Source organism: Neovison vison, chromosome 4 (genome assembly GCF_020171115.1).
Source record: "Neovison vison isolate M4711 chromosome 4, ASM_NN_V1, whole genome shotgun sequence".
In the NCBI taxonomy this organism is placed as follows: Eukaryota; Metazoa; Chordata; class Mammalia; order Carnivora; family Mustelidae; genus Neogale; species Neogale vison.
This window is the reverse complement of record NC_058094.1, coordinates 229,684,573-229,711,828: the sequence shown is the minus strand read 5'-3', so window position 1 is coordinate 229,711,828 and position 27,256 is coordinate 229,684,573. Positions and strand designations below refer to the sequence as shown.

Sequence of the window (27,256 nt, the reverse complement as noted above, 5' to 3'; positions counted from 1 at the left end):
CAATATGTATATAATCTGACTAAAATTATTTAAACTATGTAGATATATAAAGAAAGAGGTACTTATTTCAGAGTAGTGGAGTTTCATATTTTTACCTTCTTCCTTATACTCCTTTGAATACATCCAAGTTTTTAAAAATTTTATTTTTAGGTAATCTCTGTACCCAGTGTGGGGCTCGAATTTAAACCCTGAGATCAAGAGTTGCATGGTCTACGCACTGAGCCAGCCAGGTGCCCCTGAATACATTGAAATTTTAACAAGGATTTTTATTCATATAAATGGGAGAAAACACTATTTTCAATATGAACAAAATAAAATGGATTCTAATAACCATGCTGGAAAGCAATATGATGGAGTATTTATACACTATGATTTAATAATCTTATTCTTGGTGATAAAAATATATGTTTATAAACAATAAAAATTTTTAAAAAATAATCTTATTCTTGGCAATTTATATTGCAGTTATTTCAAAGAGGTGGCTTGTAGCATTAAAATTTTCATTGTGTCGTTATCTTAAACCATGAAAAACTAAAGAGAACCATTCATCTATTGTTAGAGAATTAGTTTTTTTTTTTTTGTTTTGTTTTTACTACTGACGGTGATGTTAATAGTAACAATAATGTAATAACAGCCACTAGAGAATTTAAGAACAGGAGACATCTGTCGGCCTACACCTTTGTGAATATACTGGTAAAACAAGAAGTAAAGATTTAAATCCTTAGAGCGTTACCCAAGAGAATAGCAAAGAGTAATACTATAGTCAATGCCAGAGGAGGACGTGGAAGACAGGTAGTAGTGGTAATAGTCAGTGTATTGGCATAAATCCTAGAAAGCCAGTAGGTAAATTCTGAACTTCTGTACTGGGTAGTCAGTATATATTGTTGGTAAAATGAAACATTTCCTAGTACTATGGAAATGACTTAGAAAAACAACATTGCTGGGCGCCTGGGTGGCTCAGTGGGTTGAGCCGCTGCCTTCGGCTCGGGTCATGATCTCAGGGTCCTGGGATCGAGGCCCGCATCGGGCTCTCTGCTCAGCAGGGAGCCTGCTTCCTCCTCTCTCTCTGCCTGCCTCTCTGCCTGCTTGTGATCTCTCTCTGTCAAATAAATAAAAATAAAAATAAAATCTTAAAAAAAAAAAAAGAAAAACAACATTGCTTATGGAGGAAGGTTGAATGGGAGTCTTTTAAAAAAAACTATTTATTTTTGATAGAGTTTGTGTCAGCAGGGGGAGGGGCAGAGGGAGAGGGAGAGAGAATTTCAAGCAGACTCCCTGCTGAAGGTAGAGCCTGACTTGGGGCTCGATCTCACAGCCCCGAGATCATGACCTGAGCTGAAAACAAGAGTTAGCCACTTAACCGACTGAGATACCCAGGCACCCCTGGGAGTCTTTTCTTGAGGTCTGAGTATCACATGCATGTATATCTCTGACATGACAATGTTTAGGTCATTCCTTAGAGATTTGGCTACCATTCTTTCACTTGAAAATTTACATTATTTGAAAAAATTAACATATTTGTATTAAAATTAAATACAATTTTTACATTATTTCGTTTTTCCACATGTAGCATACATTTCTTTGACCAGTGGTTCTCAACTGGGTCCTTCCAGAAAACATGTAGCAATATAACAACTTGGGGGTTTGGATCACGTGTTGGCATCTAATGTGTAGAAGACCAAGATGATACTAAACTCCTACATTGCGAGAGCCCCACAGCAATAAGCAATTATTTGGCCTAAAATTTTCAAAGTGCCAGGGTGGAAGAACTCTATCTTAGACTAACTGCCACGAAATACATAAGCAGAGAAATAATTACACATACAACGCAATTTGAATAGCCTCTTACAAATAATGCTTATTTTCTTTCTTTCTTTTTAAAAAGATTTTATTTATGTATCTGAGTGAAAGAGAGTTGGTGACGGGGTAGCAAGAGAGGGCACAAGGGTGGAGGAGAGGGAGAGTTAGGCTCCTGCTAATCAAGGAGACTGATGTGGGGCTCGATCCCAGGACCCTGAGACCATGACCTGAGCGGAAGGCAGAGTGCTTAATGGACTGAGCCACCCAAATCCCTAGTAATGCTTATTTTCTATTGTAAGTTGCAGAGTAGGAAATGCTTATATTAATTTAATTGGTACATTTTAATAACTGAATTCCCTTCTCTTCAAAAAAAATCAGGAGGCACCTTAAGAGATTAAAGGATAGATCAGTCCAAACTACTTAGTATTAAAATGGGAAAGAAAGTACTTTCTATTATGATCTCACACCTTGTGTTTTTTTTTTTAAAGGATTAAAGTAATTTTTTAACTCTGTCAACCAAAAACTTATTTAAAATAAAAGTGAAACAGAGTAAGTTAGAGAGAAGCCCTGGCAGAACTCATCTGGATTAAATCCCTGCAACCTGCATATCAGAGGAAGATCCCAAGGAGATGTCAAATGATGAATCCAAGAGCGTTTCCCACAGAGAGTAAAGTATTTTTTTTTAAAAGATTTTATTTATTTATTTATTTATTTGATAGACAGAGATCACAAGTAGGCAGAGAGGCAGACAAAGAGAGAGAGAGGAAGAAGCAGGCTCCCTGCTGAGCAGAGAGCCCGATGCAGGACTCGATCCCAGGACCCTGAGACCATGACCTGAGCCGAAGGCAGAGGCTTTAACCCACTGAGCCACCCAGGCACTCCAAGAATAAAGTATTTTTAAAATAGTATTTTATATCACATACACCATACACAAAAAATGATTTCCAAGTAAATCAAAGACCTAAAGGTAAGAGATAAAATCATAAAACATATAGGTGACTTCTGGTTTCCAGTCCAACTCGAAAAGAGCTTGGAAGTTGTCATTCCCAACGTCCTATAGTGAGAAAAGCTGAAGAATTGGAAAATCAGCAATTCTTCTCAGATTCATCAGAGAATTGAGATTATGAGGCACATTGTTGCCTTGAAAACTGGAAAGAGAGCTGAATACCTAGAATCAGAGCTTACCCAGAACAAAAGCCTATAAAGCAGAAGCCTGCTAAGTAGCTAGTACTGGTAGGAACACTTAATCTGTAATTAATTAATTGGTGGAGGCTTAGTATAGACTAGCTAGAGAGTTTGACCCTCCAGAGGTCCAGTCTTCTTATGGGGTGCTCCCACCCTTTAATGAGTTTTACTTCTAGGAGTTCTGTTAGGTTCTCTGGTTAAAAAAGAAAAATATCCTCTAGTGCTTCTGGCAGGGGAGAGGGAAAGTAACCATTCTGAAAAATAACCGGAACATTTTGTTCACCTTGACAAAAGGCCTTCTCTTAAGGGAAATTGTTTTTACCAGAACCACCCCTTTCTATCACATCAGTCAGACTTCTGTATAATAACAGGGGATTACAGCTAAAAATGCAAAGCTCAGATTCTCTCTCTTTTATTATTATCATTTTTTTATTATATTATGTTAGTCACCATATAGTACGTCATTAATTTTGATGTAGTGTTCCATGATTCATTGCGTATCACACCCAGAGCTCCATGGAGTATGTGCCCTCCTTAATACCCATCACTGGGCCAATCCCTACCCACCTCCCCTCTAAAATCTTCAGTTTGTTTCTCTGAGTCCACAGTCTCTCATGGCTCATCTGCCCCTCTAAATCACCCCCCTTCATTTTTCCCTTCCTCCTATTCCTTATGTTCCACAAATAAGTGAAACCATATGATAATGGACTTTCTCTGCTTGACTTACTGCATTCAACATAATCTCCTCTAGTCCCATCCATGTTGATGCAAAAGTTGGGTATTCATCCTTTCTGATGGCTGAGTAATATTCCATTGTATATATGGACCACGTCTTTATCCTTTTATCTGTTGAAGGGCATCTCGGCTCTTTCCACAGTTTGCCTCTTGTGCTGCTATGAACATTGGGGTGCATATGGCCCTACTCTTCACTACATCTGTATCTTTGGGGTAAATATCAAGTAGTGCAATTGCTAGGTCATAGGGTAGCTCTATTTTTCATTTTGTGAGGAACCTCCACACTGTTTTCCAAAGTAGCTGTACCAACTTGTATTCCCACCAACAGTGTAAGAGGGTTCCCCTTTCTCTACATCCTCTCCAACATTTGTTGTTTCCTGGCCTGTTAATTTTGGCCATTCTAATTGGTGTAAAGTAGTATCAGTATGGTTTTGATTTGAATTTCCCTGATGGCTAATGATGATGAACACTTTTTCATGTGTCTGTTAGCCATTTGCATGTCTTCTTTGGAGAAGTGTCTGCTCATGTCTTCTGCCCATTTTTTGACTTGATTATTTGTGTTTTTTGGGTGTTGAGTTTGAGAAGTTCCTTATAGATCTTGAATATCAGCCCTTTGTAATGTCATTTTTTAAAAAAGATCTTATTTATTTATTTATTTGACAGACAGAGATGGCAAGTAGGCAGAGAGATGGGGGGGAGGGAAGCAGACTCCCTGCTGAGCAGAGAGCCCGATGTGGGGCTCAATCCCAGGACCCTGAGATCATGACCTGAGCCGAAGGCAGCGGCTTAACCCACTGAGCCACCCAGGCACCCCTGTAATGTCATTTGCAAATATCTTCTCCCATTCTGTGGGTTGCCTCTTTGTTTTGTTGACTGTTTCCTTTGCTTTGCAGAAGCTTTTCATCTTGACGAAGTCCTCAAAGTTCATTTTCGCTTTTGTTTGCCTTTGGAGACGTGTCTTGAAAGAAGTTGCTGTGGCTGATGTTGAAGGGGTACTGCCTATGTCCTTCTCTAGGATTTTGAGGATTCCTGTCTCACATTGAGGTCTTTCATTCATTTTGAGTTTATCTTTGTGTATGGTGTAAGAGAATGGTCAAATTTCATTCTTCCGTATATAGTTGTCCAATTTTCCCAGCAACATTTATTGAAGAGACTGTCTTTACTGGCACAAAAACCATACACACAGACCAGTGGAACAGAGTAGAGAGCCCACATGTGGTCTCTCAACTCTGTGGTCAAATAATCTTTGACAAAGCAGGAAAGATATCCAATGGAAAAAAGACCGTCTCTTCAGACTGTCTTTCAGGGGGAAATATCTGCAGAAAACCAGACAGCAGGGGAGATAAAACCAAGCATACTGGAGGACATTCTAGCCTCTGACTCCTACAGCTCCATCAAACAGTAAACAGCCCAGCTCACAGCCAGGTTAAACGCAAACCTCACTGAAGTCCTGTTTACCCCAGTTCCTTTTACCCTATTTATAATGTCTGCCTTTTTTTAAAAAAAGATATTATTTATTTATTTGACAGAGAGAGAAAGTACAAGCAGAGGGAGCGGCAGAGGGAGAGGGAGAAGCAGGCTCCCTGCAGAGCCAGGAGCATGATGTGGGGCTCGATCCCAGGACCCTGGATCATGACCTGAGCCGAAGGCAAATGCTTAACCGACTGTCCCACCCAGGTGCCCCTATAATGTCTGACTTTTAACGAAAAAATTTAAAAACAAACTAAAAGGCAAAAAATACAATTGGAAGAGACAAAGCAAACATCAGAAGCAGATTTAGATATGAGAGTTGAGGATTATAAAGGCCAGATTTGAAATAACTAATTAATATGCCAAGGGCAGTAATGGAAATAGTGCACAGCATGCAAAAACAGGTGGAGTATGTAAGCAAAGAGATGGAAACTTTAAGAAAGAACCAAGGAATGGTAGAAATCAAATAAAGTGTAGTAGAATGAGAAACATAATCTGAGTAGGTCTGTATCTTTTAAAGAAATCAATCAGCAGTTGACCCTCCAAACAGTCCTAGATAGTTTCACTGGTGAATTTTACCAAATGTTTAAGGAAGACGCGATACCAGTTCTCTGTAATCTCTAACAGAAAATAGAAGCAGAGGGAATACTTCTAGCTTATTCTAGGAAGCTAGCATTACCTTAATACTAAAATTGGACAAAAGCATTGCAATAAAGGAAAGCTAAGACAGTATCTCTTGTGAGCATAAATGCACAGTTCTGCAAGAAAATATTAGCAAACTAAATCCAACAGCATATCAAAAGAATTGTTATACACCATGACCAAATGGGATTTATCCCAAGAATGCAAGGCTGGTTCAGCATTCAAAAATCACTTTGTGTAGGGGCGCCTGGGTGGCTCAGTGGGTTAAGCCGCTGCCTTCGGCTCAGGTCATGATCTCAGGGTCCTGGGATTGAGCCCCACATCGGGCTCTCTGCTCAGCAGGGAGCCTGCTTCCTCCTCTCTCTCTCTGCTTGCCTCTCTGCCTACTTGTATCTCTCTCTGTAAATAAATAAATAAAATCTTAAAAAAAATCACTTAGTGTAAACCATCATCACATCAATAGACTCAAGAAGAAACAGCATATTATGGTCCTGTTAATATCCTATTTAGAGAGAGCATTTGACAAAATCCAACACCCATTTATGATAAAAGTTCTTAATAAAACCAAGAATAGAGGGGAACTTCCTCAGCTTGATAAAGAACATCCACAAAATATATACAGTTAACATCATAATAATGAAGAAACCAAAAGCTCTCGGACTAAGATCAGAAACACGGCAAGGACGCCCTCTCTTGCCACTGCTTCGTAGCAATGCAGTGGAAGTCCTGGAAGTGAGAAAAAAAGTAACTGATAGGTGCACAAATTGGGATGAGAAAAAGCAAACTGTCTTCATTCTTAGATGACATGATAGTCTAGGTAAAAAATCCCAGAAAGTCAATAATAATAAAACTCCTGGAACTAATAAGACATTAAGATATAGCATTAATATACAGAAGTCGGTTGCTGTCCTGTATACCAAGATGAAAAATTGGAATTTGAAATTAAAAATACACCATTAACATTAGCACAAAGAAAAAAATTCTTGTATATAGAGCTAACAAAACATGTACATGACCTATATGAGGAAAACTGTACTCTGATTTTAAAAAATCAAAGAAGATCTGAATTAGTGGAGAGCTGTTCCTCTCCTGGAAGGAAGACTTAATATCGTTCAGATGTCAGTACTTAACTGGTTATTGTGGGGATAAACTTGGTAGGAAAGAGTTGTAAAGCAGTTCCATTTTCTCCCACCGCTGCTTGTAAGAATCCTTCGCTGGATCTCTATTCCTTTCCCTCGGTTCATCTCACAGCTTTATGGTCACTCTCACATACCGAAAAATCAAGTCCAGTCTAATTTAAACTTCTGTCTTTCATCTTATTCAAAGTATCTTCCCCTTGCGCTGACTGGGCCTGATGGAGGTTAAGGAACCAGCAGTGGGAAGGAGTGTAATTTACTCAGTTTATTTTAAAATTATTTAAGAGATGTGTAAGATATTTCTTGCTTGTATTAGTACCTTTAATGTGCCTAAACGATATACAATAAAAAGTTTAGGAGACAAGTTTTATTTACATGAAACATTTAATGGCAGTCAGTGGTTGTGCTGAAATATTGTGAACTAAGAGTATTGTGGGGGTTCAAAAAGGGGGGCTTTGTGGGTAGAATAGTTGTGCTATGTAGAACATAAAGGACAAACAATGAGTGGCAGGTAGAAGCTGATGCCTGCTTCTCTCAAAGCTGTCTTTCCTTTACATTCTGTTGGAGTCTGCGTCTCAGAAGGGATTTAGAGAACTTTTGGCTGGTGACGTACAATGTAAGAATATACAGAATCTCAAAAATCTCACTAATAAAGTGTAATGTAGATGACATTACAGAATTTGACATTTACTGTGATAATCTTGAAAAATAGAGTATCTACTCCTTGTTAAAAGTCTTCGTGAGTTCTTTGCCAGGAAAAAGGTAAATTCTTTACCTTTACTGAAGCACAAACTGATGGGCACAGGGCAATATATTATGATGGTGCTAATAACAGAGAGCCGGATACCAGCTTGTGTATCACATTGTTCTGGAGATAGTGTTGCTGATTTTGTTTTCTTATCTCTTTGAAAGGTGGTTTGTTGCAGTTATAAACAAACAATGAACATATGCAAACGTATCTGGAAGGAATGCTTTCAGCTGCTAGCAACAAAATATTCAATGTGTTTCTAATCAAAAAAGGTTTTATTTTTCTTGTAAAAAGTCTAGAAGAATGATGTACTGGTACATGCTATAGCATGTGCGAACCTTGAAAACATGCTAAGAGAAAGAAGTCAGACACAAAAAGGCACATGCTGTGTCTTCATTTTTTTTTTTTTTTAAAGATTTTATTTATTTATTTATTTGACAGAGAGAGATCACAAGTAGGCAGAGAGGCAGGTAGAGAGAGAGAGGAGGAAGCAGGCTCCCTGCCAAGCAGAGAGCCTGACGCGGGGCTGGATCCCAGGGCTCTGAGATCATGACCTGAGCCGAAGGCAGAAGCTTAATCTACTGAGCCACCCAGGCGCCCCCTTTGTCTTCATTCTATATGAAATATCTGGAATGGGCAAATGTCAGAAAGCAGATTAGTAGCTGTGAGGGGCTGGGGTGGCAGGATGTGGATTTGTAGGGGTATATAGCATTGAGTATGAGAAACCCATTTATTTACTAGAGTGATCTTATTCTAAAAATTTCCTATTTATTATGTATTTGGTTTGCATTACTTTTTCTTTCATGGCGAGTGAAGACTCCTAACCAAAGTAGTGGTTTACATTTTCCCTTAAATATTCAGATTTTTAAAAATTTATTTATTTATTTGACAGAGAGAGCAAGAGAGTACAAGCAGGCAGAGCAGCAGTGGGAGAGGGAGAAGCAGGCTCCCCGCTGAGCAGGGAGCCCAATGTGGGGCTCAATCCCAGGACCCTGGGATCACGACCCAAGCCAAAGGCAGTCACTTAACCAGCTGAGCCACCCAGGTGCCCCACATATTCAGTTTTAAAAAATTATTTTGGTATTGTATTTTTGGTACATGAGGATTCTTTCTTCACTGTGGGTTATACCGTTGTTCATAAAGTGTCCTATAATAGTCTTCACACCTTTTAAAAAAAAAAAAAGATGGCTTCTTTGTTAGCATCTGCCTGGTTTGTCTGTTTACCCTTTTGTTTTCAATCTTTTTGAGTCACTGTTTAAAAATTTCATTTTTTAAAAAGATATTTATTTATTTGACAGAGAGGGAGAGGGAGAGAGAGAGAGAGAGAGAGACAGGGAGAGAGGGAACACAAGCAGAGGGAGTGGTAGAGGGAGAAGCAGGCTCCCCACTGAGCAGGGAGCCGGATGTGGGGCTCGATCCCAGGATACTGGGATCATGACCTGAGCTGAAGACAGATGCTTAAGGACTGAGCTACCCAGGCACCCCTCATTTCATTTTCTTTAAAAGATTTTATTTGAGAGAAAGAGGGAGAGTGAGAGCGAGAGAGAGAGCGCAGATAAGAGGGAGGGGGAGAAGAAAGGGAGAAGCAGGCTCCGTGCTGAGCAGGGAACCCAATGCTGGACTCCATCCCAGGAGTCTAGGATCGTGACCTGAGCTGAAGGCAGATGCCCAGGCACCCAAGTTACTTTATTTTAGATATGTCTATATCTGTAAGAGTTTTCTTTTAGTAATTTGTCTTATTTACAATTTTGCTTTTAATGCTTCATCTTTAATCTGTAATTATCTTCACAATATTGGTCTTTTCCTGTCCTTTACCACATAGTCTGTATTTTTCTTTGTTTTATTGTTGTTTTCCTGGCTCTTAGGATAACTTGAAGGATTTTAATTTTATTTTAGTGGTTAGCTTGTAATGTTGAGGTTACTTAACATCTCTATTTTTTGATTTAGTGACCTTAAAATAAAGCAGTGTCTATTGGCTTTCAGCTGTGGTATGAGATTTTTGGCTCAATTATAATTTCCTCATTTCTCTGCCAAGATTTTGTCAGAAATGTGTTCATGGTAGCAGTCCCTTGAGCCTGTTTGCACCCATGACTCTTTTATGAAACTCATTCCTCTGGTTACCCTAAAATAGTTGAAGCCCATCAGCCTTGAATGAAAAGCTAGGTAGTACCATTTGATTATAATGCACCGGTTTGAATTTATGTTCATATCTTATACCTGGAATTTAAGAATTTTAGCCTTTAACAATGTATTTTAAAAGTATTATTAGATTACTTGTGACTGGGTAATTCAACTCCCAAATGCCTAGCCTTTTTTTTTAATTAAAAAAATTTTAATTGAAGTATAGTTAACAGGCAATGTTATCTTAGTTTTCAGTATACAACACATTGATTCAGCAATTCTGTACATTACCCAGTGCCCATCACAATAAATGCAGTCACCATACAACATTATTCCAGTATTATTGACTGTATTTCCCATGCTGTACTTTTCATCTCAGTGACTTACTTATTTTATAACTGGAAGTTTGTACCTCTTAATGCCCTTTATCTGTTTACCCAACCTCCCACCCACTTTCCCTCTGGCAACCACCAGTTTATTTTCTGTCTTTAAGAGTCCATTTTGTTTGGTTGTTTGCTTTTCATTTTTTTTTTTTTTAGATTCCACATGTAAGTGAAATCATATGGTATTTTGTCTTTCTTTGTCTGACTTACTTCACTTAGCATAATACCCTTTAGGTCCGTCCAGGTTGTTACAAATGGCAAGATATCATTCTTTTTTATGGCTGAGTAATATTCTAATATATATGTATTAGATATATATGGATATGTATTATATATTCTATATATTATATTACATATATATATGAATAAATCACATATTCTTTATCGATTCATCCTTTGGTGGACACTTGGATCGTCTCCATATCTTGGCTGATGTAAAAAATGCTCCAATACACATATAGTACACATATAGTACATATCTCCATATTAAAGTATTGTTTCTCCTTGTGAGGTTTGGGAACCTTGCTCTTCCTCCCTGACTAGGGGGGAAAGTTCATCCTTTTTACATGAGAGCCTATTCCTCTCCCTTTTTCTCAGCTGTATCTTACTCACTGTTAGTGGTGAGGAGTTGTAATGAATTTCTCCTTTTTTTTAAAGATTTTATTCATTTATTAGAGATAGAGAGAGAAATAGAGAGCACAAGCAGGGGGAGCGGCAGAGGGAGAGGAAGAAGCAGACTCCCTGCAGAGCAGGGGGCCCAGTGCAGGGCTAGATGCCAGGACCCTGGGATCATGACCTGAGCCAAAGGCAGACACTTAACCGACTAAGCCACCCAGGTGCCCTGACTTTCTCTTTTTTGGTGAGGAATGTCCTTTTGTTCCCACCAGATATAGGGACAATAAGAGGCATTATGGCAGTTTGCTTTCATTTCCCTCATCCCTGTGGGTTACTGTCTGTTGAAGATGCACTCATTTAGGGGAGGAGCATTTGCTCCTAGTCCCACCTTTGGAACTAGAAAAATAGTCTAACCCATTCTGTGAGTTTTGTTTCAATCTGTTATATTTGCATTTTTATTTTCCTAGTGGGTAGCTTTTATATTTAAATTAGCAATATTTATGTTTGTTTTTATAATTGTTAGCCTTCCATTCTTTTTTTTACTAAAGATTTTATTTATTTATTTGACAGACAGAGATCACAAGTAGGCAGAGAGGCAGGCAGAAGAGAGAGGGGGAAGTGGGCTCCCTGCCGAGCAGAGAGCCCAATGCAGGACTGGGTCCCAAGACTCTAGGACCATAACCTGAGCCGAAGGCAGAGGCTTTAACCCACTGAGCCACCCAGGCGCCCCCTTACTTCCATTCTTAAGTGAATTACTTTCCATTAGTCTTTTCATTTTATACCATGAATTTTGGTTTCTTCATTTTCTTTTGTTCATTACCTCTTATGTCTTCTCATCTTCTGCTTCTGCATGAACTTTCTGAAATTTCTGACACTTTTGTTCTCTAACTTTAAATACTAAGTTTAAAGATCTGTAAACATTCTTTAATCTTTTCTTTAACCTTTTCTTCCACATTCCTTGGTCTTCTGTTGCGGTTTTATTGGGAGCCTCAGTTGATAGACAACTCTACTTACCCATCACTCTGTACTTAGTTTCTTTTTCCCCCCTCATTCTACTTAGGATTTATGGCCATTCATTTCACTCACTTTTTTTTTCTTTAAGATTTTATTTATGTTTTACAGAGAGAGCGAGAGAGCAGGAGCACAAGCGGGATGGAGCAAGGGCAGAGGGAGAGGGAGAAGCAGAGTTCTTTCTGAGCAGGGAGCCTGACACCAGGCTCAGTCCCAGGGGATTGCATCCTGAGCCAAAGGGAAATGCCCAATTGACTGAGCCACCCAGGTGCCCTTAACTTACTTCTGCTAATACCCTAATCCAGTGGTTTGCAGACTGTGGTCCAAGGATTTCTGGGGGTTGGTGGTTAAAACCCTGGGAGCAGATTAGGTTACCCATGAGGAGCTTGTGGATTGAGGATAGAGTTCTGGCTCAGCCCTGAAATCATAGGGAAGAATAATAGTGTGGTGTGTTTGTTTTGTTTTTGTTTGTTTTAGAAGAACAGTGTTTAAAGGCTGTCCGGAAGAGGGAAGCTAGTGATGGATTCTGGGCGCATAATCAGAGGAGGAGGATGGTTGCTGAAACAGGAGGACTGCTCAGAGATCAGGGGAAACCGTGGGAGTGGAATTCCGCTGCTAGGTCTGGACTGATCACTGCGGGAGCACTTGGGTTGGGCAGTGGACGTGAAGGCAGATCTGTGATTGGAGGAGTGAGTGAGCGGTTCCCTGCGCAAGTCTGCAAGTACAGGCTGTCCAGGGGAGGAGAGAAGAGGGTAGTTGTTAGAATCCTCAAACCTCTGCTTGGTTTTGTTTTTTTTTTTTAAATTAATTTCTTTTCAGCGTAACAGAATTCATTGTTTATGCACCACACCCAGTGCTCCATGCTATACGTGCCCTCCATAATACCCACCACCTGGCTCCCCCAGCCTCCCGCCCCCCGCCCCTTCAAAACCCTCAGGTTGTTTTTCAGAGTCCATAGTCTCTCATGGTTCACCTCCCCTCCGTTTTACCTGCAGCTTCCCCGGCTCAGCTTGGGCACGCCTGGAGCTGGGACTTCCATTTTGTCTTGCTGTGGCTCTCATTTCCCTTATATTCTCTACTCCATTTACAGTGTCATCCTCCTGTGAATTCTGTCTCCACATGTAACTCTATTCGAGGAACTTCCATCAAGAGGGAATATTTTTGTGCTTTTACCACCCATCTGCTTACCTACCTGCCTTGGAACTCGAATGTTTTGTCCTCTTCTGCTTTGGCTCCTCCTTCTGACGAGGGATACATTTATTTCTAGCTCCTTACCTTGAACACACTGCTTTAGCACTAATCCTTTTTCTTTCTTGCATTAGTAATTTTTCTTTCTACCTGATTTTTATTGCAATTATGTGTGACTTTTCTCATCTTAAAAAAAAAAATCCTCTTCATAGTTCCCATCACATTTCTTTTGCTTTCCTTTACTATAAAATTCCTGGAAAGAACTGTCGATGTACATTTTATTTTCAATTCTTCTTCTGTCTTAATTTACTTCAGTCAGGGTTTTATGTTCACTGCTTCAGAAAAACAGCTCTTGTCAAGGTCACTGATGACCTCCACGTTGCTAAATCCAGTTGTCAATTCTCAGCGCTCATCTTACTTGGCCTGTCAGCGGCATTTGACACGGCTGATAATTCCCTTTTCTTACATGAACTTTCTTCATTTGGCTTTTGGGACGTCACAGTCTCTTGCTTGCCTCCTACCTGCTGACTGCTGCTTCTCAGTTAGCTCTTCCTGATTCCTTCTGTCAAGTTGACTTCTAAATATTTGAGAGGTCTGAGGCTTGGTTCTCAGACTTCTCTGGTTGTAATCACTCCCTAGGATGGAAATCTTATCTGGTCTTAGGGCCTTAAATACCTATCTGATTATGTCCCCCCCCTAGTCCTCACCTTAGGGAAAAAAAAAAAATCTAGCCAGGCTCCTTCCCTTGGATTGTGCAGATTTTTATAACCAACAGTTTATCTGCCCTCTCTCCCTCAGTGAATAAGAGGGATTTCACGTTCAGTGGTGTACCCTGTACTTTTTATCTCCAAAGCAAAATAACTACTCATAATCTTTCCTGCCTGGGAAAATGGCCACTTTTCTCTTTTCAGTTTTGTAGGTCAAGACTCATCCCTGCAAACCCTGTCAAGTCTGTTTTCAAAACATACCCAGAACTTGATAATTTTTGATATTTCTACGACACAGGGCCAAGTGACCTCTCTTCTGGATGGTTGCCTGGTCTGTCTGCTGCAGTCTGTGTCCCTTGTCAGTTACTTTCCACGTTGTACCTGCAGTGAGCCTTTTGCCCTCTACCAGATCCTGTCACCCGTCTGCTTAGAGTCCCGCCATGCATTCTTACCTCACTCAGCGTACAAAGGAGCTCTGCCGTGTTCGTGAGAACCGACACATCGTTCAAACTCCTGTGAGGCCTCACCTCTCCTCCCGTCTCGCTGTTTGAACACACCAGGCTTTTCCTGTCTCAGACCCTTGGTGTGACTGTTCTCTAGGCACTGAGTACCTCCCTCCAGATTTCTGCTTGTCTTTCTCTTTCCCCTCCCACAAGTCCTTCTTCAGAGACCACCATGTTAGTGAGGCAGCCCCCCCCCCCCCGCCGGACTCCCTGCTCCCTTAGTCCTGCGCCGGTCATCATCTGCCCCGTCATCTGCTTATTGACCGGCGGCTTCTTAGCGGAATGTAAGCCCAGTGAGTGCAAGAGCTTTGTTTGGTTCACTGTTGTGCGCTCAGTTCTGAAAAGAGTGGCTGGTGTGCAGTAAGCTCATGACAAGAAGTTCTGGAGTTTATAAGGGTATATGTGTTCTTGTGACTAATTGTGAAGTAATTGCTGAGTGAATCGAATTTCAGGTAGCTTCTGTCATAAATATTAATTCCTTTGGTCATTCGATCCCTCTGACTTGAACCTCGTAAGTCACAGGGTTCTGGCCAGTCACCCTCTTTCCAGTGCTCTTGCAGCCCTACTCAGGCTTCACCATTCCACTGTAAACAATCTCCCTGACCCTTAACATCTTCTGAGAAGACCCCCTCTCTTCACATTTCTTCACCGATGATTGGTTTCCTTTTTGATCCATTTTCCCTACTCCAAACGATTTTGGGAGAAAGTAGTGATGGTGTTAATATTCTCTTATCCATCTGGAGTTCTTAATGGGCTCCCAGCAGCAGGCCACTTTGATGCTTTTGACTCTTGGCTCCTTTTTGTTTTTGTTTTTTAAGATTTTATTTACTTACTTGACAGAGACAGCGAGAGAGTGAATATAAGCAGGGGAAGTGGGAGAGGGAGACGCAGGCTTCTGCTGAGCGGGGAGCCTGATGCGGGCTAGATCCCAGAACCCCGGGACCGTGACCTGAACCGAAGGCAGACACTTAATGACTGAGCCACCCGGGTGCCCTCTTGGCTCCTTTTTGGTCACTGTCCTTATTGTCAGTTGTCACTTTCCCACTCCACTTGTATTGGAAGAATTGTGACATCATGAGACTCACGGTCTTCCTCTTCATTGTCCATTTGTCATTTTGTGGATGACATTGTGTACTGTCTGTTCACACCCAGATCTAAGGTCATTTTCAGTCATGTGGGCAGCAATCCTCCTTCAGAAATCCATGCATAGGGGTGGTCCCTAGACTACCATCACTTGGAATTTTTTCATTTGAGGGTATTCAAACTATTTTTACTTTGATCCATAGCCCTAGTAGGACTATTTCTAGCACACTTGGTCTTGGACTGTAATGAGATCTCCTATCCTTGACCCATCCTCTTTTACCTGTCATCCCCATAAAATTACATGGAATTTAATTTGAATTTAATATTAAAATTAAGTTTCTCATTCAGCTGCTATTTTTTTGATATGTGGTATATTTATTGAATAATTATTCCCCCCTACATTGATTTGTGATGCCTCCTGTATGTAGAACTAACTTATATAATTTTTTTATGATAGAATGTTTCATTTATCTGTCAAGTTTTGGGGCCATCACACTCTTTAATGTTATTGAAGCTTTATAGTATGTTCGATATTTGGAAGGGATAGTAGCATCTCATTGACTTTAGTTTTTAGAATTGTTGGTGTTGTTCTGACTCTTTACACTTCCAAAATATCTAAAAATTTTTACTTTTTAATAGATCAAATCATTCTTGCCTATAAATGCCAAAAGTGTATCTTCTATAATTTTAAAAAATAAATGCAACAAATGTAAGTGAATTGTTAATTTTATTTTTCAGATATGTTTCCTTCTTTTTGCCATTCTCTACATTGTTTCTTACTTCATCATCAGAAGATACAAGAGAAAATCAGGCAAGTAAAAACCCTGTAGTTAAAACTTAGATCATCATGCCGGGTGGTCTGTGGTGTATGGGCTAAATTCTATGCCAGTATGGAGTAGATATGTTCAGTATGGCCATGATTGAAGGACACAGTAGCTTGGTACTGAGAGTGAACAATAACCTTCAGGGATCTGACTGCTTGCAGGGTCATCATTCTCTTAGACCTGAACTCTTGTTTACCATTGTTCTAATGTCCAAGAGTAGTGTGGGGCTGCTCAGTATCTGGGAAGTTCTAGAGTTTATAAGGATATATGTGTTCTTGTGACTGGCTCTGAGTCTGAACAGTATACTTTCCATCTTTACTCTGACCACTAGACTATCTTTTCTTTCTCGAAATTGATATAGAATTTAGAATCTCCATGATACCATTTAGTATCAATTGAGGATTCAATTTTATATTTTTCTTTTTATTATTTCATATATATCCTGTATACCAGAGGATCTATTAAATCTTTATTCCTTTTTTATTAAAAATTATTATTATTCTAAAAAGATTTTATTAATTTGAGAGAGAGAGAGAGAGAGAGAGAGAGACAGAGAGAACACAAGCAGGGGAAGAGGCAGAGGGAGAAATAGACTCCCCCTGAGCCAGGAGCCAAAAGTGGGCTCAATCCCAGGACCTGGAGACCATGACCTGAGCTGAAGGCAGATGCCAGCCATCTGAGCCACCCAGGCACCCTATTATTATTATTTTTGAAGATTTTATTTACTTTGAAGATTATTTTTGAAGATTTTATTCTATTCACTGTATGACAGTGCATAAAATCTTCATATACGTGAGCATGTGCATGAGTTGGGGGAGGTGCAGAGGGAAAGGGACAAAGAGATTCTCTGCTGAGCAGGGAGCCTGGTGTGGGGCTCGAACCCAGGACCCTGGGATCATGACCTGAGCCGAAGGCAGAAGCTTGACTGACTGAATCACCCAGGCATACAATCCCTTCTTCTCTTTCTTTTTTTTAAATGAACTTGGTGCTAATTAAGTCACAGGTTTTTGTGCCAGGGTTTTGTAAGGATCTGAACAATGGCCTTACTGCCTTCTGTTAAATCTCAGCTATTTTTTATAAATCACAGGATTTTCTGCCTGTGGTGCTGGGCTCGCAGTAGGTACCATGTGAATACTTAAGGATTCTATATAATAGGAACTCTTCATGTTATAATAATAAAAAACTTGTTGGACTTGTGAAAGCAATTAGGAAATAGTACTTGCTCTAGTGTTTTAGTTTGGCTCTATGATTACAATAAAAACTTTTTGGAATCTATAAGCTTTCAAAAATTTGAAGACCTGCAGATTCAACACAGTATCTTAGCTGTTTTTATACATGTTCTGGTATCAGGTTTTAATGATTATAGACACAGAAGCAGGGGGAGAAAGAGAATTAATGAATATAAATCCATCATTTTAGGGGAGATTAGGGGATGATGAGCAGGAAAATTGGAGATGAGAGGATTGAGATGGTTTTTAAATATTTATTTATTTTGAGTGTGTGTGAGCAAGGGTGGGGGGCAGAGACAGAAGGGGAGAGAGAGTCCCAAGCAGACTCCCCTGACCCTTTCGCTGAGCATAGAGCCTGACTCAGGGCCTGCTCCATGAGCCCGAGACCATGACCCTAGTGGAGGTCAAGAGGTGGATACCCAACAGACTGAGCTACCGGGACAACCCATTAGATGATTTTTTTTTTTTTTTTTATTTGAGAGAGAGAGAGACAGTGAGAGAGAGAATGAGCGAGGAGAAGGTCAGAGAGCGAAGCAGACTCCCCATGGAGCTGGGAGCCTGATGTGGGACTCGATCCCGGGACTCCAGGATCACGCCCTGAGCCGGAGGCAGTCGTCCAACCAACTGCGCCACCCAGGCGTCCCCCATTAGATGATTTTTAAAGTAATGGCAGGGAGGGGTGATGAATACCTTGGACTTAGTAGAATTTAGGGAGAAGAGTTGAAATTCATATGAAGCTATTAAAACATTCTTAAGTAGTTGATGGTTAATTGGGGGTATGCACAACAGTATAAAAATTAACTGTGACTGTCCTTTTGGTTGTAATGCTATTTTGGCAGCCTGTAATTAAGAATGGAGATTGGAGGGGCGCCCGGGTGGCTCAGTGGGTTAAAGCCTCTGCCTTTGGCTCAGGTCATGGTCTCAGGGTCCTGGGATCGAGTCCCGCATTAGGCTCTCTGCTCTCCCTTCCTCTCTCTGTCTGACTCTCTGCCTGCTTGTGATTTCTGTCTGTCAAATAAATAAGTAAAATCTAAAAAAAAAGAAAAAAAGAATGGAGATTGGGGTCAGAATGGCTCATATGAACCATCGACATGGAAGCCGGTAGACTCTCATAATTACAGAGACCTAGAGAGAGAGAGCCTTTGAGGACAACCCCAGTTAGGTATTGAGGAGAAGGAGGGGTCAGGGAGTGTTGTGCAATATTCTTGTAATTGGATCATACTTTCTTTAGCTGGTAAATTTATGTGGGAGGACAAAGAAAAGGCTAGCAGCCATGAGAGAGAGGGGGGTGAGTGAGCATTGGAGCAGAGGGCATCTGCTACTTGTAAAAGACGTAAAACTTGATACTTTCCTTCTGTAAATTGAACAATAATTATGAAGTATTGAGGCAGTGGTATTTAAATGGTTTAGGCTGGTCCAAGAGCATCTTCCTTATTACCAGTAATAATGACAAACTCAAAAATTAAAGAAAAGTACATGAGTTTTAAGATTCTGACTAATAATTTTATAATAAAGATTTTTGTTGGATATTATCAATTAAAAAATTTCATTCATTAGCAATTATAATTTTACTTATATTGTATGACAGTAAACTTGATAGTGGTCCTAAGGTTCTGCTAAGTTTTATTTTCTTGCACAATAAATATTTGGAAAATCTCAGTTTACATATGTTAGTTTTGTTAATCAAGATTTTGGTTAATCACAACACTCTTCTCTACCTACATTCTGTCCTATGTAATTTAATAGGATTTAAATTTGCACTCATGCTGAAATAAATACAGTGCTTTTTGAAAATCAGTTCTTTTCAGGATTCTTTAAATTTCTATTTTTGCTTATATTTTCTAATAAATTAATGAAACATTTTGTTGAAGATTAAAAAAACTAATACCGTAACCATTTTTACAGATGAACAAGAAGATGAAGATGCCATAGTCAACAGGATTTCGTATGTATTTTAAAATTTATTTTTTCTGTTTCTAATTTCGATGCCATAAATTCTTCAAATTTAATTTGCACCTTTGGGCATAAATGTGGGAAAAAGTCACCTTTTTTATTGATATTAACCCTATCTTTAGAAACATATAAATATATAGTTGAGTCTTAAACACCATGAGAGTTAGGGACGCTGGCCCTGTGCAGCTGGAAATTGTGTATAATTTTTGACTTCGCCCAAACTTAACTACTAATAGCCTACTATTGACTGGAAGTCTTACTGATAACATAAACAGTTGATTAACACATATTTCATATGTTATGTGTATTATAGACTGCATTCCTACAATATAGTAGCTAGAGAAAAGAAAATCTTACTAAAATCATAAGGGAGAGAAAATACATTTACAGTACTGCAATTTTTTTATTTAAAGATTTTATTTATTTATTTGACAGAGAGAGACACAGCAGAAGAGGGAGCACAGACAGGGGGAGTGGTAAAGAGAGAAGCAGGTTTCCCGCAAAACAGGGAGCCCAATGTGGGGTTTGATCCTAGGACCCTATAGTACTCTGTTATATTTAGGGACGCCTGGGTGGCTCAGTTGGTTAAGCGTCTGCTTTCGGCTCAGGTCATGATCCCTTGGTCCTGGTATGGAATCCCACATCGGATTCCCTGCTCAGCTGGCAGCCTGCTTTCCCCTCTGTTGCTCCCCCTGCTTGTTCATGCTCTCTCTCTCTCTGTCAAATAAATAAAAATCTTTAATAAAAAAACGTAGCTAGAGAAAAGAAAATCATAAGGGAGAGAAAGTACATTTACAGTACTATATATATTTTTAAAAAGATTTTTATTTATTTGATAGAGATATAGCGAAAGAGGGAATACAAGCAGGGGGAGCGAGGGAGGGAGACACAGGCTTCCTGCCAGGCTGGGAGCCTGATGTGGGGCTTGATCCTAGGACCCTGGGATCATGACCTAAGCTGAAGGCAGACACTTCATGACTGAGTCACCCAGGTGCCTCTATAATACTGTATTATATTTAATTTAAAATTCACTTATAAGTGGACCTGTGCATTTCTAAGCCATATTGTTCAAGGATCAACTGTACATGGAAAAATGAGGATTGATTGTCTCCTGTTAAAATTTGCTTCTTTGAGGAGCTGATAATTTTACCTTCAGAGGTTTTAGCCAGGAAGTGGGCTTCTGGTGGGAATGTTGCTGGGCCATAAGAAAGAAAACTCTGGGTTGCTTAATGGTCTCCTGAGAAGACTATGACAGTCTTGGAATAAGGAACAGACATCTGTTCTAGCTAGCTGAGCACCTACCTGCTGTGAGCAGGTAGACGGTCTGATGACTCTTTAGGTTCCCTGTAGCTCTCTTTCTCCTTATTTATGCTGATATATGATTGTTCTGCCCTTTAAATTTTTTGAGGTATCAAACTGGATGGGAAGCAGTAAGTTTCTTTTTATCAGATTTTGCTTGACTGAAATTTGAAATCACACAGATACAACTACATTGGAGAGATTCTTATGCCAGGATTCTTTTTTTTTTTTTTTAAGATTTTTATTTATTTATTTGACATGCAGAGATCACAAGTAGGCGGAGAGGCAGGCTGAGAGAGAGGAGGAAGCAGGCTCCCTGCTGAGCAGAGAGCCCGATGCGGGGCTCGATCCCAGGATCCTGGGATCATGACCTGAGCCGAAGGCAGAGGCTTTAACCCACTGAGCCACCCAGGTGCCCCGCCAGGATTCTTTTTTATTGATACTTTGAAAATTATTTGGCATAGCTCTGAATTTATAGAAAGGTTAGAAATACAACAAAAAAGAGCCTTTTTAGGGGCACCTGGGTGGCTCAGTGGGTTAAAGCCTCTGCCTTCGGCTCAGGTCATGATTTCAGGGTCCTGGGATCGAGCCGCGCATCGGGCTCTCTGCTCGGCAGGGAGCCTGCTTCCCCTTATCTCTCTCTCTCTCTGCCTGCCTCTCTGCCTACTTGTGATCTCTGTCAAATAAACAAATAAAATCTTTAAAAAAAAAAAAAAAGAGCCTTTTTGCCCTAGAACTGTTTGAGAATTTGCCAACCTGGTTCTCCATTTCCTCAGGATACTTTTATATATAATGCCTACAAACAGTGCGTCCTCCTCCTGTGTATCTACCGTACAACCATCAAAATAATGAAATTGAGGCTGTACCACTCATGCCCCATTCAGATTTACCAGTTGTCCCAGTCATGTCCTTTGTTGCGAAAGGACCCCGTTCAGAATCACACACTGCTTGTAGTTGTGGGTTCCCTTTAGTTGCCTTCAGACTGAAACCCTTCTTCAGTATTTTCTTGACTTCCATATCTTGATACTTCTGAAGATTGCAGGCCAGTTGTTTGGATGTGTGTCTTCATGATTGGTATCAGATTATTCATTTTGTGCCTGGGGTGGGGAGGAGGTGAGGGAAAGGGAGAAAGGCTGCCTGCACTTACCGCACACGTACACAAATACTCTCACGTACCCTGGGATATTATTCAGCCGTAAAAAGGAATAAGGTACTACAATATGTAGGAACCTCAAAAACATCATGCTAAGTGGAAGAAGCCAGACATGAAAGGCCATTTAGTGTGGGATTCCATTTATGAGAGATAAACTAGTAAAGGTAAATCCATCCGTGTCATACTGATGGTTACCAGGGACCGCGGGGAGGGCGGAATGGGAAACAACTCCTTAGTGAATACAAGGTTTTATTTTGGGATGATGAAATGTTCTGGAACTAGAAAGTGGTGGTGTTTGCACAGCACTGTGACTACACTAAATACCACTAGATTGTTCACTTTGAAATGGTTAATTTTATGTTATGTCAATTTCACTTAAATAAAAAAAATACTTTCAACTGAGAAGTGACTTGAATAGGGCTGATTTGATTCATAACTGAACAGTGAATTTAAATGGACCTTGTTTTACTAGATTTGGTAATTTAAATTATTTTAAATGCCCTAGGGAAAACATCTGTAACTTTATATTGTGAATTCTTCTTGCTTTGTGGATTTAAAACTTAGGCCTACTACTTCATTTAAATTTATAGGATTAGGGGTTATAGTTTTATTTCAAACCATGATATTTATGAAAATTCTTCAGTGATTTATCATTTTTCTCTGTCTAAATTACTGTCTAAATTCCTGGTCTAAATAATTCACTTGCCTCAAAAAGCTTCAGCAAATCACACACTGAATAAAGGGCAGATATAATTCCTTCCCAGTGAAATCCTCTAGGGATAAAGTAAGTACCTGTGAGATGTGTGCCACTCTCCTCTCTGTTTAGTCTGCGCTCCACTCCTGGTGGTACGTTTACATGCACGCATTTGTGGATCAGTTATTTACGAGCAGACCAGAAGACAGCACTTAGGCTTTATCCTGCAGTGTAGTCTATGAAACGGTGGCTGTGCCTCGTTTCCTTCTGAGGAGGCTCAGGAGCCCTGACCTCCCCTTCTGCTTTCACCAGTTCTGCTGCCATCGCTATTGTGGTGGGCCTCAGGGCTTTGGGTTCTCCTGGCGGGTGGTTCCTGCATCCCGTGAGTGGAGGCAGGCAGCTGGGGGAGCACTTACATTAAAGATGGGAGAGGGAGAAGGGGTGAGGGCACCTAAGAGAATCAGGACTAGTCTGTTCCCTTCCACTGCCTCCCAGTGACCCTTTTGGCTTTCACTGCTTTTTTCCCCCACCTTGTGTGATAGAATGAGTGAGAACGGAAGAGGAAGGCAGATCTGGATTCAGATTCTGAACTCAGGATTAACTTCAGGTCAGAAGAGATTGAGAAACAAACATTTGTTTTCTCTTTGTGTGAAGGAGAGCTCCCACTTACTCTGTCATGCTGTTGTGTGGATTAAGTTGTATCTGCAGAGTAATCCAGGGTTGGTGCTGGGGCTTTGTACGTGGGACTTAGGGGTTGCCTCTCTTCTCTCCACCATCTTTCCTTCCCTTGCCTCCTCCACCGAAGAGGAGGAAGTAGAAGGAGAGTCCTGCTAACAAGGAGAAGAAAGGGAAAGAGCTTGACAAGTTCTTAAGTGCAGGGACTGGCATCCAAGTGAACTTTGCAACCCAAAACTACATTTTCTGAGAGCTACTGTTGGCTAGTTAGTTGATTTGAGAATGAAATCAGAATGCCTAACTGGTGAAAGTTTGCGAGCCTTTGCAGGTGAGAGGAGGGTTTCCATTGCAGGAGGTGGTCCTAGCATGACATATCAGAGCCCCGGGGGGTGACCTGGTGTGGGCTTTCAGGGTCTGAGAGGAGGGAGGGGATTTTCCCTGCAGAGGGAAATCCTGGCGTGGAGTGTGAGCTTGAGGGTGATGAGGGGCATCCGCATGTGTTTAGGGGTGCTCTGTCATAGGGCGTCAGAGGTTGGGGAGGGTGTCCATACAGGATGATAGAGCCCAAGTAGGCTGGTGTCCCTGGAGGGATGGCCTGGCGTGGCTATCAGAGGTCAGTGGGGAGGGAGGTAGGGCAGTCCCGAATGGGGAGTCACCTGAGCAGGATGGTGGCTCTGGGTAGGCTAGGAGTGTCAGATCATTTCCAGGGGATTGGTCCATTGAAGGTGATGGGAGCCATTTGCAGTTACGGGAAGGGGAGGAAAGTGAAGATGAACAGGGTTGTTGCATTGCAGTTGGACTTGCCAGTGGACTGTCAGTGCGGCCTCATGATTTATGGCACAAAGTTATCGCAGCAGATCTCAATGTAAAAGCGGGTCAGGTAACTGTGTATGTGTACCTGTATGCATCGTGTGCACTTACAGTCCTTGCCTGTCCGTTGGGAGCGTGACACCCCAAAAGCAGGGAGTATATTCAGCACCAGTTCGGTGCTTCTAAATACAATTTCCCACTAATAGGGACTGAGGCCCCTTGGGGGAGAAGCTGACTGCAGGGTAGGGGAGGGGAAGTTCCAGGCTCATTCTGTGCATGTGGTACTGCCAGAGTGCAGGGAAGTGCCCCAAGAATGATGGGTACATGTCAAAAAGATCCAGAAGCCTCTGAGGGCTTCCACACCAATCAGGGACAATCTCCGTGTCTGGAGAATGATTGTAATGGACCCTACACAGAATAAAACAGAACAATCTTGAGTCCAAACTGATAGGAATCCGTAAATGAATAATCTTTCTTGGCAAGGAACAGGCTATTTTTCCTAGTTTCAGACTTAGCTTCCCACAAAATACTTATTAGTTAAAAGGGAAAAGAGTGATGTTAGAGTCAGAGAGCCCTGGCACACACCATCCTGACCAGTGGTCATCAGGACGTGACCAGCAATGGGGCAGACAAGGTCTAGGCCACCTGGTCGCCTGCAGAGAGAAGTGTGAAGCATTGCTTCTGTGATGCTCCTGCCTTGTGGACGTGACAGACGGAGCTGGGCCAAAGCCGAGTTCCTGTTTCCCCGTCAGCCTGTCCCAGCTGCGGCCTTCTCCAAAACAGGCAGTACCTGCTCTGCCGTTCCAGTTCTCAGGCTAAAACTCAGATCAGCCTTGAGCGCTCTCTGCCCCCGCCCTCAGGCAGTCCTGTGGGTTCTGTCCTCAGAATCTGCTCCGTTTCAGAAGGTGATGTTTGTGAAACAGTGCTTTAATCCGAGGGGCACTTCAGTAGGTCTGTAAGCCATGGGCACTACTGCCCTATTTCGACTTGACTCAGGGCCTTACCTTATAGTAAGGACCCCTTGCCAGCATTGACCTGCACTGCTTCGGCCTTCTGTGAGTAGCTGTCACCCTAGGTGCCCACGGGCAGTGCGAGAGGGTGGCAGCATCTTATCTGAATATTCTGAGCCCAGTCATGGTATACTATACAGTAGGTTCTGGAAGTGTTTTGTTGAGAGTTGGCATTGTCGTTATGGTGACCATACATTCAGGCTTTTCTGGATCGTTGATTTTAAATACTTACTTGTCCTCATAAGCTTAGTTTTTGTTTTTTTTTTTAGAAGATTTTATTTATTTATTTATTTGGCAGACAGAGATCAGAAGTAGGCAGAGAGGCAGAGAGAGAGAGAGGAGGAAGCAGGCTCCCCGCTGAGCAGAGAGCCCGATGTGGGGCTCGATGCGGGGGTCGATCCCAGGACCCTGGGATCATGACCTGAGCCGAAGGCAGAGGCTTTAACCCACTGAGCCACCCAGGCACCCCATAAGCTTAGTTTTTTGTCAGATTACAGGACCCAGTTTTTGATTTGGAAACTGTGGTTGGTCTTCTTGCTGGTTGTGTGGTGAGTGTCATGTGAGCTGAGAAGAGAGGGATTGACTACTGAGAGGAATGCGGGGAGTGGTGGTTTGCAGGGCAGATGACAGAAAGGGGACCCTAGGGACAGAGCTGACTGTGCCCTGGAGCACAGAGCGATGAAGCGCATTGAGGTTTGGTGTACAAGAAGACTGGGTACATGGCGCTGTATGGGGGAGCATTGGAAGGCAGAAATGGTAGTGGTTGGGGTAAGTTCCTCACTTGAGATTTTATTTATTGATTTGACAGAGAGATCACAAGCAGGCAGAGAGGCAGGCAGAGAGAGAGGAGGAGGAAGCAGGCTCCCTGCTGAGCAGAGAGCCCGATGCGGGACTCGATCCCAGGACCCCGAGATCATGACCTGAGCCAAAGGCAGTGGCCCAACCCACTGAGCCACCCAGGCGCCCCTCACTTGACTTGCAAGGACAAAACCAGAGAAGCACGCTTCCGGCCATGGGCGGGTAGTTGCCAGAGTTGGCGGTGGACCCAGGCAGACTTTGTTTCTAGTGCTTTTCCCAGGAAACATGCCAACTCAGCGAAACAGCTCCTAAGCCTTCTTCTGTGTGTGATTTGAGTTGTATTTTTGGTATGTATGATATGGTCTACATTTGAACTTTTATCAATGATTTACTGAACAGAGAGGTTTCATGGTTGTTTTGGCTTTTAAGTAGGAAAACACTTCTTATGGTTGCCACAAGATGGCATTGGTCTCAAAGTTACTCTAGTGGATGTGTATTTCCAGTGTTTAGTGTGCATTTTTTACTTAATGTCTTCTTACATTTATTTTCAAGTTATTCCTATATTGACTGTAATGGAATGGATATTAAATTAAGGTTCCATGTTTTCTTTTCCTTTCCCTTTTAGTCTTAAAAAAATCTTTAAAAAATTAGATAAAAATTTTTTAAACATTTCAGACATGTATAACTGAGAATGGGAAAGCCCAGCCTCCTGTGGGATTGTTATATATTATGTTAGGTTTTTATTTTTTTTTTGGTACTTCTGTTTTCCTGTGTATATAAGTACTTTGTTTTTGTGTGTGTGTGTAAAAGCATGTATTCTCTTTATTGTCCATGCTTTTTTAGTTTTTGTTTTTTCACTTAATTTATTTTTGACATCTTTCTGTATTAGTATTTATTAGCAATATCTTATTTTTAAAAATGACAACGCAATTTCTTGAGGAATCTCCACACTGTTATTATAGAGGGCACGGCTTGCATGGAGCACTGGGTGTGGTGAAAAAATAATGAATAATGTTTTTCTGAAAATAAATAAATTGAAAAAAAAAAGTAAAAAAAAAAAAGAGCAACAATAAAGAATACAGAAACTGAGAAAAAAAATGACAACGCAGTGTTTTAAATAGTTTAATAGTAGAATATTTAATAGTTAGATACTGTTTGCTAGTCTAATTTATTTTACCTTTACCCGTTTTAAGAGGTAGCTGACCAATGGCTTTGTTGAGTTTTTTTCCTTGAAATAACCATTTTGAATTGGTTTTTCATACTGTTTTCACAAGTATTTTTTTTCACCTGAATCAGTTTTTGCATTGCTGTTAGGTTGTATCTGCCAGTTATTAATTAAATGCAGTTGTGGAATAAATATTTAAATTTAAAAGAGGAGAGAGACGATGGCTTATTCTTTGTAAAATGTGCAGAGTACTTTGTCTTCTCTATGTGATTCTTGTAGGGCCTGCTCGTTCGAGTTACTGACCTTTTTCACAGAGTGA

At 41.0% G+C, this 27,256-nt stretch overlaps 1 protein-coding gene across 3 annotated transcripts in view; it reads left to right on the top strand.

Annotated features, from left to right (window-relative positions):
* Positions 1–27,256, top strand: part of LMBR1 (limb development membrane protein 1) — a 164,388-nt gene that overhangs the window by 21,341 nt on the left and 115,791 nt on the right. For 2 of the 3 annotated variants that reach the window (XM_044246918.1, XM_044246917.1), the window contains exons 2-3: positions 16,066–16,138; positions 19,286–19,325. In XM_044246918.1, the coding sequence (XP_044102853.1) occupies positions 16,066–16,138; positions 19,286–19,325 (113 nt within the window). The remainder of the gene's footprint in view (positions 1–16,065; positions 16,139–19,285; positions 19,326–27,256) is intronic. The other variant, XM_044246920.1, reaches the window with a different exon arrangement.